Source organism: Coregonus lavaretus (genome assembly GCF_964263955.1).
Source record: "Coregonus lavaretus genome assembly, chromosome: 18".
In the NCBI taxonomy this organism is placed as follows: Eukaryota; Metazoa; Chordata; class Actinopteri; order Salmoniformes; family Salmonidae; genus Coregonus; species Coregonus lavaretus.
Window position 1 is genome coordinate 16,603,728 of NC_140005.1, and position 20,100 is coordinate 16,623,827.

General features: G+C 43.7%; 1 protein-coding gene across 1 annotated transcript; it reads right to left on the reverse strand.

The window, feature by feature from the left end:
• Positions 1–780: 780 nt before the first annotated feature.
• LOC311145333 (CD109 antigen-like) lies at positions 781–18,550 on the reverse strand (the record flags this gene model as incomplete). The annotated part of the gene is made up of 27 exons (XM_084181563.1): positions 781–1,531; positions 1,642–1,744; positions 1,903–2,059; positions 2,262–2,404; positions 4,812–4,877; positions 5,037–5,192; positions 5,367–5,557; positions 5,849–6,020; positions 6,235–6,463; positions 6,566–6,647; positions 6,807–6,983; positions 7,756–7,897; positions 8,649–8,867; positions 9,134–9,247; positions 9,735–9,852; positions 9,982–10,087; positions 10,328–10,397; positions 10,750–10,845; positions 11,290–11,442; positions 11,616–11,798; positions 12,212–12,316; positions 12,884–13,135; positions 17,478–17,586; positions 17,711–17,792; positions 17,955–17,994; positions 18,129–18,254; positions 18,383–18,550. The coding sequence occupies 27 exons, from the start codon at positions 18,548–18,550 to the stop codon at positions 1,341–1,343; spliced, it is 3,750 nt and encodes a 1,249-aa protein (XP_084037689.1). The 3' UTR covers positions 781–1,340.
• Between the last annotated feature and the right edge of the window lie 1,550 nt (positions 18,551–20,100).

Here is a 20,100-nt window from a genome sequence, read left to right on the forward strand (position 1 = left end):
TCTCTCCTAACCTCGTCCCCAGGCTCGAATTGCAGGTGCATAGCAAGAGAGCCGGCTGGTGGACAAGATTACATCTCTCCTAAAGTGACAAGACTTACGCAAACTCACAGAAGAGTCCAGTGCACGCAACGGCCAGATGCTGCCAAGAGGAGTGCCATACATCATTGTAAGCTAAAACAGATTGAGCCCACAAGTGATGCATTTGCATGGAGTCAAGTTGAGTGCTGGCAGAATAAATCTTAATTCACAATTTTACTGCTTCATCTTAACATGTCTGCATTAATCTTCCAAAGGGTCAGAGACATGTGGAGGATAAGAACCAATCGCCTTTACTTCTTCTGTTGCCAAATATCCAGAATATTTTATTTATTTTACCTTTATTTAACTAGGCAAGTCAGTTAAGAACAAATTATTATTTACAATGACGGCCTACACCGGCCAAACCCAGACGACGCTGGGCCAATTGTGCGCCGCCCTATGGGACTCCCAATCACGGCCGTTTGTGATACAGCCTGGAATCAAACCAGGTGGTCTGTAGTGACGCCTCAAGCACTGAGATGCAGTGCCTTAGACCACTGCACTTAGACCAGTGCCTTAGACCACTGCCCTTAGACCAGTGCCTTAGACCACTGCACTGAGATGCAGTGCCTTAGACCGCTGAGATGCAGTGCCTTAGACCGCTGCGCCACTCGGGAGCCCCAATATAGGCTACATCATGAGTTATTTAGTCTGGCAATTAACTCATAATTGTGGATGGAAAACTATGTCCTGCAAACTTTATCTTCATAATTCACCTCAATTTATTTTATTTACATTTGTGTGTCAAAGTGTACAAATGAATGAGGTTACTTCACAACATAAAAAATACAGATTTATGATAAATGTAAAAAGTGCATTCAACATTAAATCCAGTGCATCAAATAGCTAATAAAACATTACCCAGATTTGACCAATTTACTGATTCAGGCTAAAGTAAATCAAATCTATATATTTCTACAGGTAGTTTTTGCCTTCTGACAATGGCTATTAAAATATGCGTTTATATTATTATAATCTCAGTTAATTGGTCAGCTTCTGGATTAAGTTCTGGGTCCAAAAGTGATAAAGAAATGCTAGAACCAGGAGCTCCAACCTCTCTCTTTTCAAGTTACGGGCCGAATGTCCGCTCCCTTCCAAAATTCTAAAGACACTAACACCTACGAAATCGTGATTTGTCCAAATAACCAGTGATGAAAAAAACTTGAACACCGGAACTACTGCTGCTCGTTATACCACGCATCCCATAGATTCTACGGTACCAGTTATGTTTACGTGGATGTGTCCACGAGATATTAATATTGTTATAACAGTAAAGCTGTAATTGCAACCAGTACACATCCCAAACAGTGGATGGCAGTGTTCTTTGTGTTGGCGGTGGAGGAGCTAGAGATTATTATTTCTTGCCTGCAGAGACCACAGTCACTCCCACAGAAGGCACAGGAGCCCATGTCCTGCATCACATCCGAGTTGTAGGACCTCACTGCTTTACGCCCTATAAGATATCGAAGAGGGAAATATTGTATTGATAAATATTGTATTGATAACAAGAGAGACTGAGTCTACGCATTAGTGATTGTCTGCTGTGATAGTAAAGGTACTTACTTGGTTCATAGTAGTCGTACACCTGAACCACAGCATCTTGCACATGTGACACTTTGAAGACTCTTATCATTGGGATTCTGATGCACACCTCTGTTGTGGTCAACTGCAAATAAAAGTCATGAATTAGCTACACAATCAATAGATGACACAAATTAATTTTCCAACATACAGCAAATACAATGTGTATTTCCTCAATTCCACCTCAAACATCAATGCTATTGTATTTGAACATGAGATGTACAATATGTAAAGTCAACTTACTGAATCTAAATAGAGGCTGACTTTCCCAGGAGAAGCCTCAACTTTTCTGACCAGGTCTCCCGTGGCAACAGCCTGTGGCATGAGGGTGAAGCCACTCAGCACATCCACATCCACCAGCACCATACCTGTCTGAGCCATCTTCTGGCTCTCCAGCAGCCTAACACAGAACAAATACATGATTATATGAACAAATACATGATTATATGAACATATTTCCATCAGACATTTATCAACACATACAACTGTCTAGACAAATTGAGAATAGTGGCTCAAATTAGGAACACGTCTTGATGCCTGCAAGAGACAAAGAATGGTTGAAAACAAGTCAGCCAAACATCTCCATAGAGATGGACACTTACCTGGTGCATATGGATAACATGATATGGTCCAGGTCATCCTCATCATCTAACACTTCAACATCCAGAGAGAAACCTTCATGGTCTGTGTCATCTTGGCTCCTCTCAGACAGCACTCTGTCCTCTATGTTGTAGAACACATTCATCTGAATGACAGGAGAGGAGGTAGACGTCGGTGTATATCTGAGTTACATTGTAATTACTATAGTAACATCTTCTATACATAGTACTGTATGACTTGTTATGTGCAACTACAATACCATAATAAACAAAAGAGCTGGTCAGAGACAGAACAAAGAAAGAATCACAATGAAAAAATGTAATTAAACACTTTTTTTTTAAATCCCACAGACAAAAAACAACATTAAACTTCATTAAATTGATAAGATTTCAAAAACAAGAAAGCTATGTTTTTTCAGTCAATCTGAGAACGTGTTTGAAGAAATGGCCAAATCCTCTGTGGATTTGTTTTCACTGATTCCACAATGGAACACAGCAGATAAGGGCTCCCTGGGGCTGGAGAGATGTTTAGAGTGGCTCTGTAACAAGATGTTTAGAAGGGGTCTGTAACAAGATGTTTAGATAGGGGCTCTGTAACAAGCTGTAGAGAGGGGGGCTCTGTAACAAGCTGTAGAGAGGGGGGCTCTGTAACAAGATGTTTAGAGGGGGGTCTGTAACAAGATGTTTAGAGGGGGGTCTGTAACAAGATGTTTAGAGGGGGGGCTCTATAACAAGATGTTTAGAGGGGAGGCTCTATAACAAGATGTTTAGAGGGGGGGCTCTGTAACAAGATGTTTAGAGGGGGGGCTCTGTAACAAGATGTTTAGAGGGGGGGGCTCTAACAAGATGTTTAGAGGGGGGGGGCTCTGTAACAAGATGTTTAGAGGGGGGCTCTGTAACAACATTTTACATTTTAGTCATTTAGCAGACGCTCTTATCCAGAGCGACTTACAGTTAGTGAATACATATCTTTTTTTATTTTTTATACTGGCCCCCGGTGGGAATCGAACCCACAACCCTGGCGTTGCAAACGCCATGCTCTATTAACTGAGCTACATCCCTGCCGGCCATTCCCTCCCCTACCCTGGACGACGCTGGGCCAATTGTGCGCCGCCCATGAGTCTCCCGGTCGCGGCCGGCTGCGACAGAGCCTGGATTCGAGCCAGGATCTCTAGTGGCACAGTTAGCACTGCGATGCAGTGCCTTAGACCACTGCACCACTCAGGAGTATACAAGATGTTTATGGGGGTCTGTAACAAGATGTTTAGAGGGGGGGCTCTGTAACAAGATGGTGCTTGCCTACGGAGCTGTGAGGGGAACGGCACCTCCGTACCTTCAGGCTCTGATCAGTCCCTACACCCAAACGAGGGCATTGCGTTCATCCACCTCTGGCCTGCTGGCTCCCCTACCTCTGCGGAAGCATAGTTCCCGCTCAGCCCAGTCAAAACTGTTCGCTGCTCTGGCACCCCAATGGTGGAACAAGCTCCCTCACGACGCCAGGACAGCGGAGTCACTCACCACCTTCCGGAGACATTTGAAACCCCACCTCTTTAAGGAATACCTGGGATAGGATAAAGTAATCCTTCTACCACCCCCTTACCCCAACCCACCACCCCCCCCAAAAAAAAAAAAAACATTGTAAAGTGGTTATCCCACTGGCTATAAGGTGAATGCACCTATTTGTAAGTCGCTCTGGATAAGAGCGTCTGCTAAATGACGTAAACGTAAAAAATTTAAATGTTTAGAGGGGGGGCTCTGTAACAAGATGTTTAGAGAGGGGGCTCTGTAACAAGATGTTTAGAGGGGGGTCTCTGTAACAAGATGTTTAGAGGGGGGTCTCTGTAACAAGATGTTTAGAAGGGGGGCTCTGTAACAAGATGTTTAGAAGGGGTCTGTAACAAAGGAATAAATTAAAGGCAGTTGGAAGCAGGACCTTCCATCATATCCTCTCTGCGATACAATCGGAGCCGATTTAACATGGACCGGACGCTATGTGTTCCAGATGGTAATTGCCGTATTTGTGGTCAATTACCACGTTTTTGTGTTGACCCGTCTCAACACAGGGTTCATTCTGCATTGTGGCGGGCAGATCTATCATTCACAGCTGTTGCCTTCATTCACTCTGGACATGGTTCTGAGATTACATGGAAAGCTAGTGAGGAGACAACCATTTTAATGTATGTATTCAATCTGAAGTGTAGGATTAATTGTAGGCCCCCTCCATTGCCTGTATGAGCATACCTATACATTATTCTATGATAGTGGGTCCCAAACAGGGGTACTAGGACCCCTGGGGGTCTTGGTCTATCCACAGCGGGTACTTGAGAAGACGCATGAAACCATTGGCCTACTGGTAAAATTCACATAAAGGGGTACTTCAGGGGTATTCCAGGCAGAGCAAAATTCTGTTGGTGGTACAGTAACCGGAAAAGGTTGGGAACCACTGTTCTATGACATAGTTATGTCATCACATATCATAAATGTCAAGCACAAATTGAAAATGGGATTCATAGCTATGACTTTAGACATCCAGCGATAACTGAGTGGCAATACCTGAAATAAGGCGAATCCTCTTCCCTCCATAAATACATTGATGAGTAAATCTTGTTCAGCGTCTACCTGGAAAAATACAAAATCTCTGTTAATACTGTACTGCCTTTAAACTATACATTATGGTGGCTGTTTACCTGTGTATGCTGTTAGATGATAGATCGTTGAAATATGGCATGCAACAACCATCTTGAACTAGACAAAGACTACTATGGCCAAATGTTTTACCTCTTTGCGCTGATGTACCAGGTAGTTGGTGGAGTTGATGTTGAAGTGGGACACTGTAGGTGAGACTGAGGTGGACACTTTGACCCCCAGCTCAATGGCATCTGCCCCACTGAAGGCAGCGTAGACAGACAGGGCTTGTAGGGCTACCACTGTGTCCTAAGAGAGGAAAGGGTCAAAGGTGGTATCATTTTGGAAATCCACCCATCAGGGATAAATCTATCTTATTGACAGTGAAAAGGTAACTTTAAGACAGAGAGTCATACAAAAACAGTGGCATGAAGATAGAGCGACTAGAGACGGTCTTCTACAGTATGTGAAGTTAGCGTCTACCTGTGTGCTCCCGTATCCCCCCAGATGGTTCCTCTGCTGGCTCAGCCACTTCATGAGGGAGATGGCCTCCACCACACTGGCCCGCATGTATAGCGCCAGCAACACGTAGGCAGCCATCTCCATCTCTGCTGAGCGCGGCTGCCATGAGTCAGACACCTCGGCACTGGACGACCTCCAGGTCTGGACCCCATCTGGAGGGGACAGCAACAGACACCAGGTCAAACAGTGTCTCACAGGTAGATGGGCTGATGTCATCATCACTATGTACACATTACGTACGTTATAAGACCAATGTCGATGATTGAGACCATACTGTTCCTCAAATGACCATACTGTTCCTCAACTGACCATACTGTTTCTCAACTGATCACTCAAAAACAATATTGATTGTCAACATTTTGTCATGGGCTGTAATCCATCTTCTCTCTGTGGCACATATTGACAACTTGTAAACAACCATAGCTAATTCAATAACAAATTACCTCGAATATCAGCTCTCCTCATGAGCTCAACCAGGGCTGTGCCTGCGCTGAGACTGTTAGCCAGAGACAGGGCGTATGCCACCAGACACAGGCTGTAGTTACTGGACACCCCACTAGCCACTTCGCCCTCCAGATAGCTCCTGGTCAGGGACACGTTGCCCGGGAACATGCTCTACACACAGACAAGAATGGAGGATGGCATGAGACAGGGACACATCAAGAGAGACAAGATGGTGGCCCAAGGCTGAGACTCCTCAAGTTTTTAGATTGTCAACCTTCTTCTGCTTACACTTTGCTTTAAAGACTTGAGAGTATCAAACTCACTGAACTTTCCTCCACACACTATGATTCTACAGAAAATGTGCTTTCATCATGGTTCTCCTCACCACATAGGCCTGGTCCTCTAGCAGTGTCATCAGTACATAGGAGGTGAGAGAGATGGGTCCATCCAGGCCTCCCTGCAGCTCAGTGTGAATGACCCTGCCCACCTCGATGAACTCTCCCTGGGATCCCTGCTGCTGGACCAGCCAGCCCATGGCCCTGGAGAGAACAGTCTGGTCAATCTGCATGAAGGATCGGGCCTGCAAGAAACACCTCAGGACAAACGCTGTCAGCCTGGACCAGGGAGAGAAGAGTTTGAGAACGGATACACTTTGAAATTATTGGCTTGAGTCTGAACCACAGCTATGACAGTTACATTATTATATAATGACCTACCAGGTACTACCAGAAGTGTCGCTGGCTCCAAAGGCACTGAATGATCCGTCATCTCTCTGGAAGGACAGCTCTCTCTGATATCCTGAACAGGAATGACAGAACATACTACATATGAACATAACTCTTCGGAAGAGACAACATTATACTAAAATCATACAGAGTTATAGAGCATTGATTATATTATACTGAGTATCATACTGAACTATAGGGCATGGAGTCAGTGTGTGTGAAAGTTCATCACCTTCCATCATGTATGACAGAGCCTTGCTGCGTATCTCCTCGTATGGCTGGCTGGATTTCACCAAGTGCTGCAGGACATAGACGTTGGGAGCGAAGTTGATCATGTTCTGCTCTCCACAGCCGTGAGGCATCTTAACCAGCAAGCCCAGCCCTGTGATGGACAGGCCCAAGATATCACCTGTCACACCACACCCCACAAACAAGGAGGGAAGGGAGGAACCATTTAGACGTTACACAACCCAAACATTGTGGTGGTAATACAGACGGATTGGGTTTGAGATGGAAGACAGATTCACAATTTCGCCAGAGGACATTTCAGACCAAGCACCCTGAACCGAGAGAAGGAAAATGTGAGAGCAGAGGGAGAGAGAGATGGACAGATTAAAGAGAGGGTGGAACATGTGAGAACAGAGGGAGAGAGAGATGGACAGATTGAAGAGAGGGTGGAACATGTGAGAACAGAGGGAGAGAGAGATGGACAGATTGAAGAGAGGGAGGAAAAAGGTGTGAATGTAGACAAAAATATGGCAGAGAGCCAAAGGACAGAGAGGAAGAGACAGAAATGAACCTTAGTGTTCAGAAAAGATTACGATGCCCTGTACAGTAAACACCACACGCAAAAACTTTCTAGGTTAGTATTCTACCATGACAAATACCCAACATCTCTGGACCTGATTGGTGATGATAACAAACAACCCAGCAGCTGCTCGGAGTCGGCTTGCCACAAATATTGTTTTGATAGCCCTCATTTCCGTTTCCATCATCTAACACCCAACATGGTAAATGACAGCTCTTTACTGGACAATCATGTGCCTGCATCATGCCCATTGTCTAAACACAAAATGAAACATGGGCGTATGCTGCGGTTGAGTTCACGACAAAACTAAACAGAGCTGTGTTGGTGATAACAAACAAAAGATGGATGGTATACAGTAGGGCAGGGTACATACCAACCATTGCCACGTGAGCCCTCTCGCTGCCTGGCACCACATCTGGAGGGAAGGAGAAGTGGAGCTGTCTGGACAGGTTACGCTTTGACGGAACCACCTCCAGAAACACTGTCTCTGAGAAGGACTGTTCTTTGCCCTCGGGCTGAGAGAACACACACACAGACAGCGGTTACGGGAGGAGTACCAATTGGAAATATACACTGAGTATACCAAACATTAAGAACACCTTCCTAATATTAAGTTGCACCCCCCTTTTGCCCTCAGAACAGCCTCAATTCGTCAGGGCATGGACTCTACAAGGTGTCAAAGGCATTCTACAGGGATGCTGGCCCATGTTGACTCCGATGTTTCCTACAGTTGTGTCAAGTTGGCTGGATGTCCTTTGGGTGGTGGACCATTCTTGATACACACGGGAAACTGTTGAGCGTGAAAAACTCAGCAGTGTTGCAGTTCTTGACACAAACTGGTGTGCCTGGCACCTACTACCATACCCTGTTCAAAGGCACTTTTTTTTGACTTGCCCATTCACCCTCTGAATGGCACACATACACAATCCATGTCTCAATTGTCTCAAGGCTTCAAAATCCTTCTTTAACCTGTCTCCTCCACTTCATCTACACTGATTGAAGTGGATTTAACAAATTACATCAATAAGGGATCATAGCTTTCACCTGGACTCACCTGGTCAGTCTATGTCATGGAAAGAGCAGGTGTTCTTAATGTTTTTTATACTCAGTGTAGTGTTAAATGAGTGATTTACTGGGGTGTTCTGAGGAGAGAGGGGTACTGAAAGGGGTGCATCAAAAGACAGAGACAGACACAGTTAATATTTTTACAGGCACCAAGAATCCATTTTATAACTTAGAAAACTAAGTTATTCAGCCACGTTGTACCTTCACAAGCACTTTACGAACAATCTTCTCCGTGGCCTGTCCAGTCATTGCTTTCACAGACATTGTTATCTCTCCAAAAACCAGAGGCCTGATGGGAAAGAGAGCGGTGGCGCCGCCCTGGCTCCCCACAGTCACTCTACGTGCGTTCACCATAGAAACAAGGTCTCTATCTGCCAGAACAAACTCAAAGCGCTGGCTCTCAGCAACCACCACAATGACCTGTGGAGAACAACAGGAATGGGAAAACAATTGAGGATGGATCACTTACATCCAGGAAGCTGTTTGATGTGGTAGATACAAAGAGAATGGGAAGGTAATGATTTCTAAGACGTTTTCACAACATTGTTTAAGAACTTGGTTTTTGGTTCACTGTTAGTGTCACATAAACTGTTCTTTGAAGAAATCACCATACATGGTGAGACTTAAGACCATAAACATATGAGGAGAGGTAAAACCTCCTGGCCCCTTCAGCCAAGAACACTAACCTCCATGTCCTCTTCTAGATGGTTGAAGAGGTTGACCTCGAGGACAAGCTGCTCTCCTCTGGTGATGCATTCTGGGACATCCAGAGACAGGGAGAAGTCCTTGGACACTGTCAGCTGTGGGAGACAACCAATACTCAGACTATCCTAAAAAATTGAATTCTAGAATATCTGAATATTGCACTGACATTAAATGAAACATACCATCTTCATCAACCATTAATTTATGTCACAGAGCCATACATGTAGTCTATCGGTTAGAGAGGCGAGCCAGCAACCGGAGGGTTGCCAGTTCGAATCCCTAGTCCGGCATAAAAAATCTGTCCGGAACTGATCTGGCAACCGGAGGGTTGCTGGTATCAAATCCTAGATGCCTTTGCCTGCCATTGTGCTACAACAACAGCTCCCCGGGCACCCCGAGGGGCAGCCCCCTGCACCTCTCCAAAACCTGTAAATATATGTATGTATGTGTGTCTTTGGGTTAAAAGCGGGGTTAAAAGCGAATTTCGATTGGACCTTAAAAAAGTAATATTAATCTTAATAAACTACTAGTTAGCTGCCCAGACTAGGTAACTGTGGTGGTAGTGGATAGGTCTTAACATACCTTCTGTGGTTTAAAGGTGAGGCCCAAGCCCAGGTTATCTGACATAACAAACGCCATAGCTCTCCAGGAGGTGATGCTATCTGGGACAACCACACGGAGACTAGTTGTTGTTGACTCACTGATACAGGAAGAAATAAAGTATTGAAACATTCCCTCCCAATAACCCTGATGTTTTCAATAGTGGTGAATGTAGACTGTATCCTCAAGTGTATTCCCGCCTTGGTTAGGTGCTTCTCTTAAAGCTCACCTGAAGTTCATGTCCAGCCACAGCCAGGTCTTAGAGAAGTCCTGTTCCATGGAGGGCCTCCACTCTGGCTGCTCCTCTCTCATCAGTGCCTCCGCCTCCTTATGATCTGATGGATATACAACATAGGTAATCAGAAGTATGTAAGCCTCTGTCACGTAGCCTGTACCACTGTGAATTTAGATGAAGTATTTTCTTTATGTAGTACGCCACATCTCCACAAGAGGGACCCCTGACTTCATCCTCCATCCAGATCACAGAAAGAAGATCTCACATTGTGTGTTTGTTTATGCGTTTTGTTCAATGTAAATTTTTCCAAACATTGTGGGGTGTGTAATTGTTTTCATACCCATTTCAGTCTTCTCAGAATCTTCTGTTTTATGTAAACTGGTATCTGTTAATACCACAAGGTTGCAAGCCTAAGATTTGAAAAGCAAATGTTTATGACAACATTGTACACGAAACACTATTAGGCCTATGTGTACAAACAGTTTGTGTTTTACATACTTTATATGGAATTTCATCTGCAGTGTGTTCAAAAGTAAATATTAACACAATAGTAATACAACACTTGTACCAAAGCCAAAATTATACAGTATGACAACAGGCGCCTCCATCATTGTCAACTATCATCTATGAAGAAGTGGGTCAGGTAGGTCATGATGTAACATGACATTGTAAATCAACCCAGGTATTCAGTGAGGTGAGGCTTGGGGTTATTCCAGGCTCAGTGTGGTTTACTCAGCAAGACACAATGTGCGGCGTCAGTACCATGAAAACGGAGAGCGGGCTGTCTTTCCCTCCAGTTATTCCACTGTGGTGAAGGGTTATCTCCTCCTTAAGGTATTCAGTAATCTCCCCCAGCACCTGAGAACAGCACAACACTAGAGTTGCCACTACCTCTTAGAAACAACATCATTCCACAACAATACAACTAGCTACATTACAGCCAGTTGGGCCAGTTCTGGGGGAGACTGAAGTTCACCACCTTTCCATTGATACAGAGCCTGACTGCTGAGCTGATGCCCCCAAAACTGTTACAATCACAATATGAACTACTTAAGGGTTATTCCAGGCTCAATAAGATTTTTTGAGATGAACCACTTGAAGAGATCATTATGATTACAACTATTGTAATCAAAGGGAAAGCCCACAAAGATAAATAAAACTATGGCTGACATTATCTGAAACCTCCTTTATGTCTGATTGAACTGTTCAATGCTTCACAGAAGTCTCAATTTCACAGATTGTTTACAGTAAGCAGGGATTATCTAGATGTCCAGTCCAGTTCAGTATTGTTGTGTTCCTTACCTTCTCCTCTGTGATGTCACCGTCAGAGTCAGAGTCCTTGTCCTCCATGGCCACCACCATGATTCCAACCAGAGAGCCAGGTTCAAGCACAAGGACAGAGAGGGACACCTCTTCACCTGGCATCGCCTTCTCATGGCTCCAGCTCAGATATACCTGGAGAAACATGTCCATACAGTATAAGCAAGTTAAAGATGCCATACCTAATCTGTACAACAAATACAGTAAATACTTTGGCTTCTAACAGAGTTGTTAAAATCACCATAGAGGCTCTGTAGCATCATCAGTAAGGTTCACACTGATTTATCTAGTGAATAAGAGTTAGCCACTTTGTTTTGTAGGACTCCATGGGGCTTGATGAAGACATGCATGGCATCATTGATGATCTCTCCATCTGGTAGGACACAGTACACAGTGATGCAGGCCTCTGGTGACCAGGATACTGCAGGGGTCAGAGAGAAGGAGGGAGAGGTCGCTGTCCCAGCAGCCACCACTTGACCCCTGGATGTCACCTGGAAGCCAATGACACAAGAGGTCAGAGCAGAGGTCAACCCAAAGAGCACTGAGGAATCACTACACTTCTCTACAATCTCACAAACCAAGAGAAATACCTACCAGATAGTGAAGCTCAGTGAGTTCGAAAGTGCTCTCTACAGATATAGGAAGAGGTTCTCCAATCTTGAACATAAAATGCAAAAAAATATTATTTTCATCAACTGTATACCATAGTCGGGTACTCAACTCTTACCCTACGAGGTCCGGAGCTTGCTGGTTTTCTGTTCTACCTGATAATTAATTGCACCCACCTGGTGTCCCAGGTCTAAATCAATCCCTTATTAGAGAGCAACAATGAAAAAACGCAGTGGAACTGGCTTCAAGGTCCAGAGTTGAGTTTGGTGATATAGAATGGATGCTGATATGTCACCTGTGGTGGAGAGTGGAGGCGTTGGATCTGGATGTCTGATCCACTGGGAGAGGAGCGGTTACTATGGTACAGCTCCAGGCTGTCCTCACTGCCCATGAACATGGCCTGCAGAGAACAAAGGCCCAACCTCATCTTCTAGTGTCACGTGACAGAAAAGGTGCACACACAATATTCTCGGTTCTGGGTGCTGAGATTATAGCTCTTGTGGTGCACATGTTCATTCAATCATCATAGAATGGTGACATGGGATTGTGTTGGATTAGATCAATCTTGAGCTACAGCAGGGCTGTCCAACCCTGTTCCTGGAGAGCTACCCTCCTGTAGGTTTTTGCTCCAACCCCAGTTGTAACCTGATTTAGCTTATCAACCAGCTAATTATTAGAATCAGGTGCGCTAGATTAGGGTTGGAGTGAAAACCTACAGGACGGTAGCTCTCCAGGAACAGGGTTGGAGAGCCATGACCTATACTATTGAGATTAATATCTGTGGTTCTCTTACTAGGTCAAGTATACCTTCTGTTGTGTATTTATTGTATAGCTTAACTGCTTACCCTCACTTGACAACTGAGTCTTGATTAATATCCGTTCAGCTGAATTGCTGAAAGTGAGTTTTGTTGTGTATTGGGAGATTCCTGTGGTATAGAGAGTAGCTCATTGAAAAGTGACTATTCACCTGGATGAAAAGCATCTCTACTTGTTTGTGTAACTGGAACTCAATGTGTACGATCCCATCCTCAGGCATTGGGAGAGTCAAGCGTCTATAGCTTTCTATGTCCTCCATCTTGTCTTGTGGAGAATCGGAGTTGAAGGTTTCTCCCTGGTCCTGTCTGATGGGCTTAGATGTTCTGTGAGCGATGTCAATGAACACAGAGTTCACCCGATCCTCTGGAGTCAGAGGCTCGTTGTCATACCTGGATATTTTCAGCTGAGGGATACAGGAAGGTGTAGTCTGTGATTCATATAGCATCATTAAAACAGTGAACTAGTGGTACCAAAGGTAGAGGTATGTATTACTCCAAGCCAATAAATATTTACCACTCACATGTGTTGAAAAGTTTAAAGATGGCTTCAGAACATGTGGGAAATTGTAGAATTCAAGGTGGTATGTATTCTCCATAATGTGCACCACCACGGTCTTATTGGTTTTGAGTCCTTTAGGATAAAAGACAAGGAAATACAGATAACTACCAAAATAAAGGAAACACCGACATAAAGTGTCTTAAAAGGGCGTTGAGCCACCACAATCCAGAACAGCTTCAATGCGCCTTGGCATAGATTCTACAAATGCCTGGAACTCTATTATAGGGATACGACACCATTCTTCCACGAGAAAATCAATAATTTGGTGTTTTGTTGCTGGTGTCGTGGAATACGCTGTTTCCGGCGCTGCTTCAGAATCTCCCTATAAGTGCTTAATTGGGTTGAGATCTGGTGACAGACGGCCATGGCATATGGTTTACACTGTGAATGGGGGCATTATCATCCAATAGCCAAAATAATAGGCAACTGGGCCTGCCCAGCATTTTTTTTTTATGACCCTAAGCATGATGGGATGTTAGTTGCTTAGGAATTGCTCAAGAACACACCTGTGTGGAAGCACCTGCTTTCAATATACTTTGTATCCCTCATTTACTAAAATGTTTCCTTTATGTTGGCAGTTACCTGTATCTGTGAACATTCCAGCTATATTAAATTAATTTAAATATGTGTCAAACTGTTACTTCAAGTTTAGCAATTTTCTCAAAACATGTGATATACAGATGGAGGATCTTAATTCAAGCCAGTTTGCTACATCAGGAAAATGATCCTGCAGCAACAGGAAATGTGAATTATTATGTGGATTATAATTAATGGAAATGTTTGTAGGGGTTGATACATTTTTCGTAAGGGAAAATTCAAAGTGGAAATTAAACTTCAGAAGCCTTTTTAAACCTCAAATACACTACACTTTTTTATTTCCTGCATTGTAGGAAGGTTCTCCTGCCACAGGGTGATCAAAATAAGATCATACATCGGTACCTCACCTGTGGACATCTCTGTAACACAAGCTGTAATATAAAGGCTTCCATCAGTGTGGTGCTGAGAGTTACTCAGATCTGTTGACCTGCGCTGGCGTACAGGAGGATCATCTTGGCTGAAAAGAAACTGGGTCGACCCATGAATCTGAAAGAGATGGTGAGATAGTGTGTATGAGATTCTGGCACCATTGTCAGACAGGTACACCTGTAACATACAGTGCATTCGGAAAGTATTAAGACCCCTTGACTTTTTCCACATTTTGTTACGTTACAGCCTTATTCTGAAATGGATAAAATAGTTTTTTTCCCCCTCATCAATCTACACACAATACCCCATAATTTTTGCAAAAAATAAAATAATAAACTTTAATATTACATTTACAGTGGGGAAAACAAGTATTTAGTCAGCAACCAATTGTGCAAGTTCTCCCACTTAAAAAGATGAGAGAGGCCTGTAATTTTCATCATAGGTACACGTCAACTATGACAGACAAAATGAGAAAACATTTTCCAGAAAATCACATTGTAGGATTTTTAATGAATTTATTTGCAAATTATGGTGGAAAATAAGTATTTGGTCAATAACAAATGACATTTTCATACTTTGTTATATACCCTTTGTTGGCAATGACACAGGTCAAACGTTTTCTGTAAGTCTTCACAAGGTTTTCACACACTGTTGCCGGTATTTTGGCCCATTCCTCCATGCAGATCTCCTCTAGAGCAGTGATGTTTTGGGGCTGTCGCTGGGCAACACGGACTTTCAACTCCCTCCAAAGATTTTCTATGGGGTTGAGATCTGGAGACTGGCTAGGCCACTCCAGGACCTTGAAATGCTTCTTACGAAGCCACTCCTTCGTTGCCCGGGCGGTGTGTTTGGGATCATTGTCATGCTGAAAGACCCAGCCATGTTTCATCTTCAATGCCCTTGCTGATGGAAGGAGGTTTTCACTCAAAATCTCACAATACATGGCCCCATTCATTCTTTCCTTTACACGGATCAGTCGTCCTGGTCCCTTTGCAGAAAAACAGCCCCAAAGCATGATGTTTCCACCCCCATGCTTCACAGTAGGTATGGTGTTCTTTGGATGCAACTCAGCATTCTTTGTCCTCCAAACACGACGAGTTGAGTTTTTACCAAAAAGTTCAATTTTGGTTTCATCTGACCATATGACATTCTCCCAATCCTCTTCTGGATCATCCAAATGCACTCTAGCAAACTTCAGACGGGCCTGGACATGTACTGGCTTAAGCAGGGGGACACGTCTGGCACTGCAGGATTTGAGTCCCTGGCGGCGTAGTGTGTTACTGATGGTAGGCTTTGTTACTTTGGTCCCAGCTCTCTGCATGTCATTCACTAGGTCCCCCCGTGTGGTTCTGGGATTTTTGCTCACCGTTCTTGTGATCATTTTGACCCCACGGGGTGAGATCTTGCGTGGAGCCCCAGATCGAGGGAGATTATCAGTGGTCTTGTATGTCTTCCATTTCCTAATAATTGCTCCCACAGTTGATTTCTTCAAACCAAGCTGCTTACCTATTGCATATTCAGTCTTCCCAGCCTGGTGCAGGTCTAACATTTTGTTTCTGGTGTCCTTTGACAGCTCTTTGGTCTTGGCCATAGTGGAGTTTGGAGTGTGACTGTTTGAGGTTGTGGACAGGTGTCTTTTATACTGATAACAAGTTCAAACAGGTGCCATTAATACAGGTAACGAGTGGAGGACAGAGGAGCCTCTTATAGAAGAAGTTACAGGTCTGTGAGAGCCAGAAATCTTGCTTGTTTGTAGGTGACCAAATACTTATTTTCCACCATAATTTGCAAATAAATTCATAAAAAATCCTACAATGTGATTTTCTGGATTTTTTTTCTCTCAATTTGTCTGTCATAGTTGACGTGTACCTATGATGAAAATTACAGGCCTCTCTCATCTTTTTAAGTGAGAGAACTTGCACAATTGGTGGCTGACTAAATTCTTTTTTTCCCCACTGTTCATAAATATTCAGACCCTTTACTCAGTACTTTGTTGAAGCACCTTTGGCAACGATTACAGCCTCGAGTCTTCTTGGGTATGACGCTACAAGCTTGGCACACCTGTATTTGATTTGAATTGATTTGGGGAGTTTCTCCCATTCTTCTCTGCAGATCCTCTAAAGCTCTGTCAGGTTGGATGGGGAGCGTCACTGCACAGCTATTTTTAGGTCTCTCCAGAGATGTTCAATCGAGTTCAAGTCCGGGCTCTGGCTGGGCAACTCAAGGACATTCAGAGACTTGTCCCGAAGCCACTCCTGCGTTGTCTTGGCTGTGTGCTTAGGGTCGTTGTCCTGTTGGAAGGTGAACATTCACCCCAATCTTGGTTTCATCAGACCAGAGAATGTCATTTCTCATGGTCTGAGAGCCCTTTAGGTGTCTTTTGGCAAACTCCAAGCGGGCTGTCATGTGCCTTTTACTGAGGAGTGGCTTCCGTCTGGCCACTCTACCATAAAGGCCTTATTGGTGGAGTGCTGCAGAGATGGTTGTCCTTCTGGAAGGTTCTCCCATCTCCACAGAGGAACTCTGGAGCTCTGTCAGAGTGACCATTGGGTTCTTGGTCACCTCCCTGACCAAGGCCCTTCTCCCCCGATTGCTCAGTTTGGGCAGGCAGCCAGCTCTAGGAAGAGTCTTGGTGGTTCTAAACTGCTTCCATTTAAGAATGATGGAGGCCACTGTGTTCTTGGGGACCTTCAATGCTGCAGACAATTTTTGGTACCATTCCCCAGATCAGTGCCTCGACACAATCCTGTCTCGGAGCTCTACGGACAATTCCTTCGACCTCATGGCTTGGTTTTTGCTCTGATATGCACTGTCAACTGTGGGACCTTATATAGACAGGTGTGTGCCTTTCCAAATAATGTCCAATCAATTGAATTTACTACAGGTGGACTCCAATCAAGTTGTAGAAACATCTCAAGGATGATCAATAGAAACAGGATGCACCTGAGCTCAATTTCGAGTCTTCTCATCGCAAAGGGTCTGAATACTTATGTAAATTAGGTATCTGTTTATTATACATGTGCAAAAATGTCTAAAAACCTGTTTTTGCTTTGTCATTATGGGGTATTGTGTGTAGATTTATGAGGATTTTTTTTACTTTCCGAATGCACTGTATATCCATTTTGGATCAAACAGTGACTGAATCCTGGCTCAAACTGGATTTATCTATAATGGTTTGCTGTTACTAGTTTCACTTCATAAACGTAGTATGACAGTCTTACTTCTTTGGTTGTATTATGGACAATGGTTGGACGGCCAGAGTTGTACAAAGCAGACACCAGAGTAACTGTGACAGACAGCGTTCCCTGGACTGGCTGTCCATTGGTGTGTCTGGAAAGAAATATAATGTATGTGAACCAAAATGATTTACATATTGAAAGTACATTTTTCTAGCACCTTTAATATCGATACACAAAAATATTGAGTTGGTTGTTGTTTTTTAAGCCTGACTCACTGAGCAGTCACAGTCCCTGAGAGGTCGTCCACCATGGCAATCGCTGGGTCTGTCTTTACCTGCACCTCAAAGTGGGGCGGCTCTAGAACAACAGCCAAAAAGAGAGGTTGAATAGATAATAGTCTGATATGTCAACTATCATGAACATTTCAATGACCCCCGCCCCCCTTTCATTTCTTTATCCAACCCTTAACTAGGCCATTTCCAATCATTAGCTATGTCAACCTGGCCAGGAGAGTCTTACCATAGTAATCCACTATGAACTGCTCCTCTGTGGCCAACTCCTACAGAGAAACAGAAATCAATGTCAATGGGGTGAAACTATATCTGATCATCACCACTGATATGAAAAACAGAATGTATTTGTGGTGGAATACAGTATGATGACAATGCAGAATGACAGTATGGTGAATCATACATCCACCATGGTCTCGATGGTCCATATGCCAAGGTGAGGGGTCTGAGACAAGTGGAATTCTTTGGACACAACACCCAGGTAACTGTCCAGCGATGCCCACCCTTGGATGAGGTTCCCTTTGGGATCCTGGATTACAGGGAAGGTAGCACAAAGGGGCGTCAGTCAAACTGTTTAGAACACAATACAGGCTGCAAATCTATTCATCACCCTGGGTTTTGTTTCGAAGTTCTCACACATAGAGGATTCAGACCCACCCTTATAGAGACATACACACGGCCCTTGTGTGGCTTGCCATCTGGTTGGACGGACAGGACTCTCATTTTGACCGTGTCTCCTGGTCTATAGTTGTGTTTATCAGTCTGGATGAAGGTGGAGAAAGTCCTGGGGTTGGAGCGTAGAGTGGTTGTGTTGATGAATACCATTCGGTCTCTTTGGTATCCCCTCACAAGCAGTGTAAAGGAATACCTCTGGTCAACAGAGCTCTCAGGAAACTAAAAAAGAAAAAGTATATTATGTAATTGAGTTGATCTTATATCTGTGTAATTACGCTGTAATAACTTGGTAATAACCTAAATGAATGTCATGCTTGGTCAAATGTGAATACTTTTTGTATCATCAGTGGTCCTTTACCCACCACTGACCAGCCCAGATATTACCTCAATAGACTATAAATACAGATTTTAAAAATACTCACTGGAGGAAGATCTAGAACTCCAGTCACACCTTTGGAGAAAAAAAACAGCAACAATGTTTAAGTTGAACATCTTCAAAAGTTCTTGCAGACAGAGTCATATAAGTCAATGTCACCTCCTCTAAAGGTGCCCTCTGCCTGGACCAGGCTGGTGTTGCCGTTGGTCAGCTCTGCTGTGACTCTGACTGGGTCATTAGTGAGGATGGTGACAGCCAGGGAGGTAAGGGTTCCAGGACGCAACACACTGGGGGCTGAGATCAAGTATGTAGCACTCATACTGGGAAAGACAGAGAGAGAAGATGGAATAACTTCTACATCAGCAGGGATACACACACTGAGGCTGAGTTTACACAGGCAGACCAATTCTGATATTTTTTCCACTAATTGGTCTTTTGACCAATCACATCAGATATTCACATCAGATATTTTTCAGAGCTGATCTGATTTGTCAAAATACCAATTAGTGAAAATAATTGGTCTTCCTGTGTAAAGCCTAAGAGTGTTCAAGCAATCAATAAAATGCTCCACCCAAAAAAAAAAAAAAAAAACAGATAGCAATTTAAACTATTCAAACATGCTTGTTGACTCCTATGAGTTATGACTATCAGAAATGAGTATTTCTAATAATAAGCAGACTACCTGACAGGGAAGACCCAGTCATCCTTTAAGATTCAATTTAAAGACATGGCAAAATATTTCAAATAAATCATAGAAATATCTCATTTTCATCAAATTGAAGGTGCATTACCTGGAGGAGACCTGAGCAGAAGCAGAAACGACAGCCAGTGCCACACAAACTCCCAGGAGCCAAATCCTCTCCATGTCTTCTCTACTGTACTCAGGGCCAGACTGAAAGCAACACCAGTCCGTTTGGCTCTAATCAACTCCACTGACCCGTACCATACCTGTACAAACCACACCCATAGTGCCAAGCCCAAGGGGCCACAGCCCGGCCCTTACCCAGCCACACACACCGATAGCCATATCAGGTTCATCCCAGTTCAGGTTCATCCCTGTGCCATGTTGTAGGGGCTGAAGATGATCATGTGGGGACTGACACTACATCTCTGCCCAGAGGGACTATATTCAGTAGCTGAATGTTTCTGTCCACAGCTAAGAAGATCCTATTCCACACATGAATTAAATCCACCTTTTTCAGTATCACCCACTTGGAACAAAAGTTTGTTTGGAGCAAAACAACTTCCAAGCCAAGAGCTATATAGAGTAATATGATTCAGTGGTCTAAAGTTTTCATAACTAATTCAAGTATGTAATAAATGG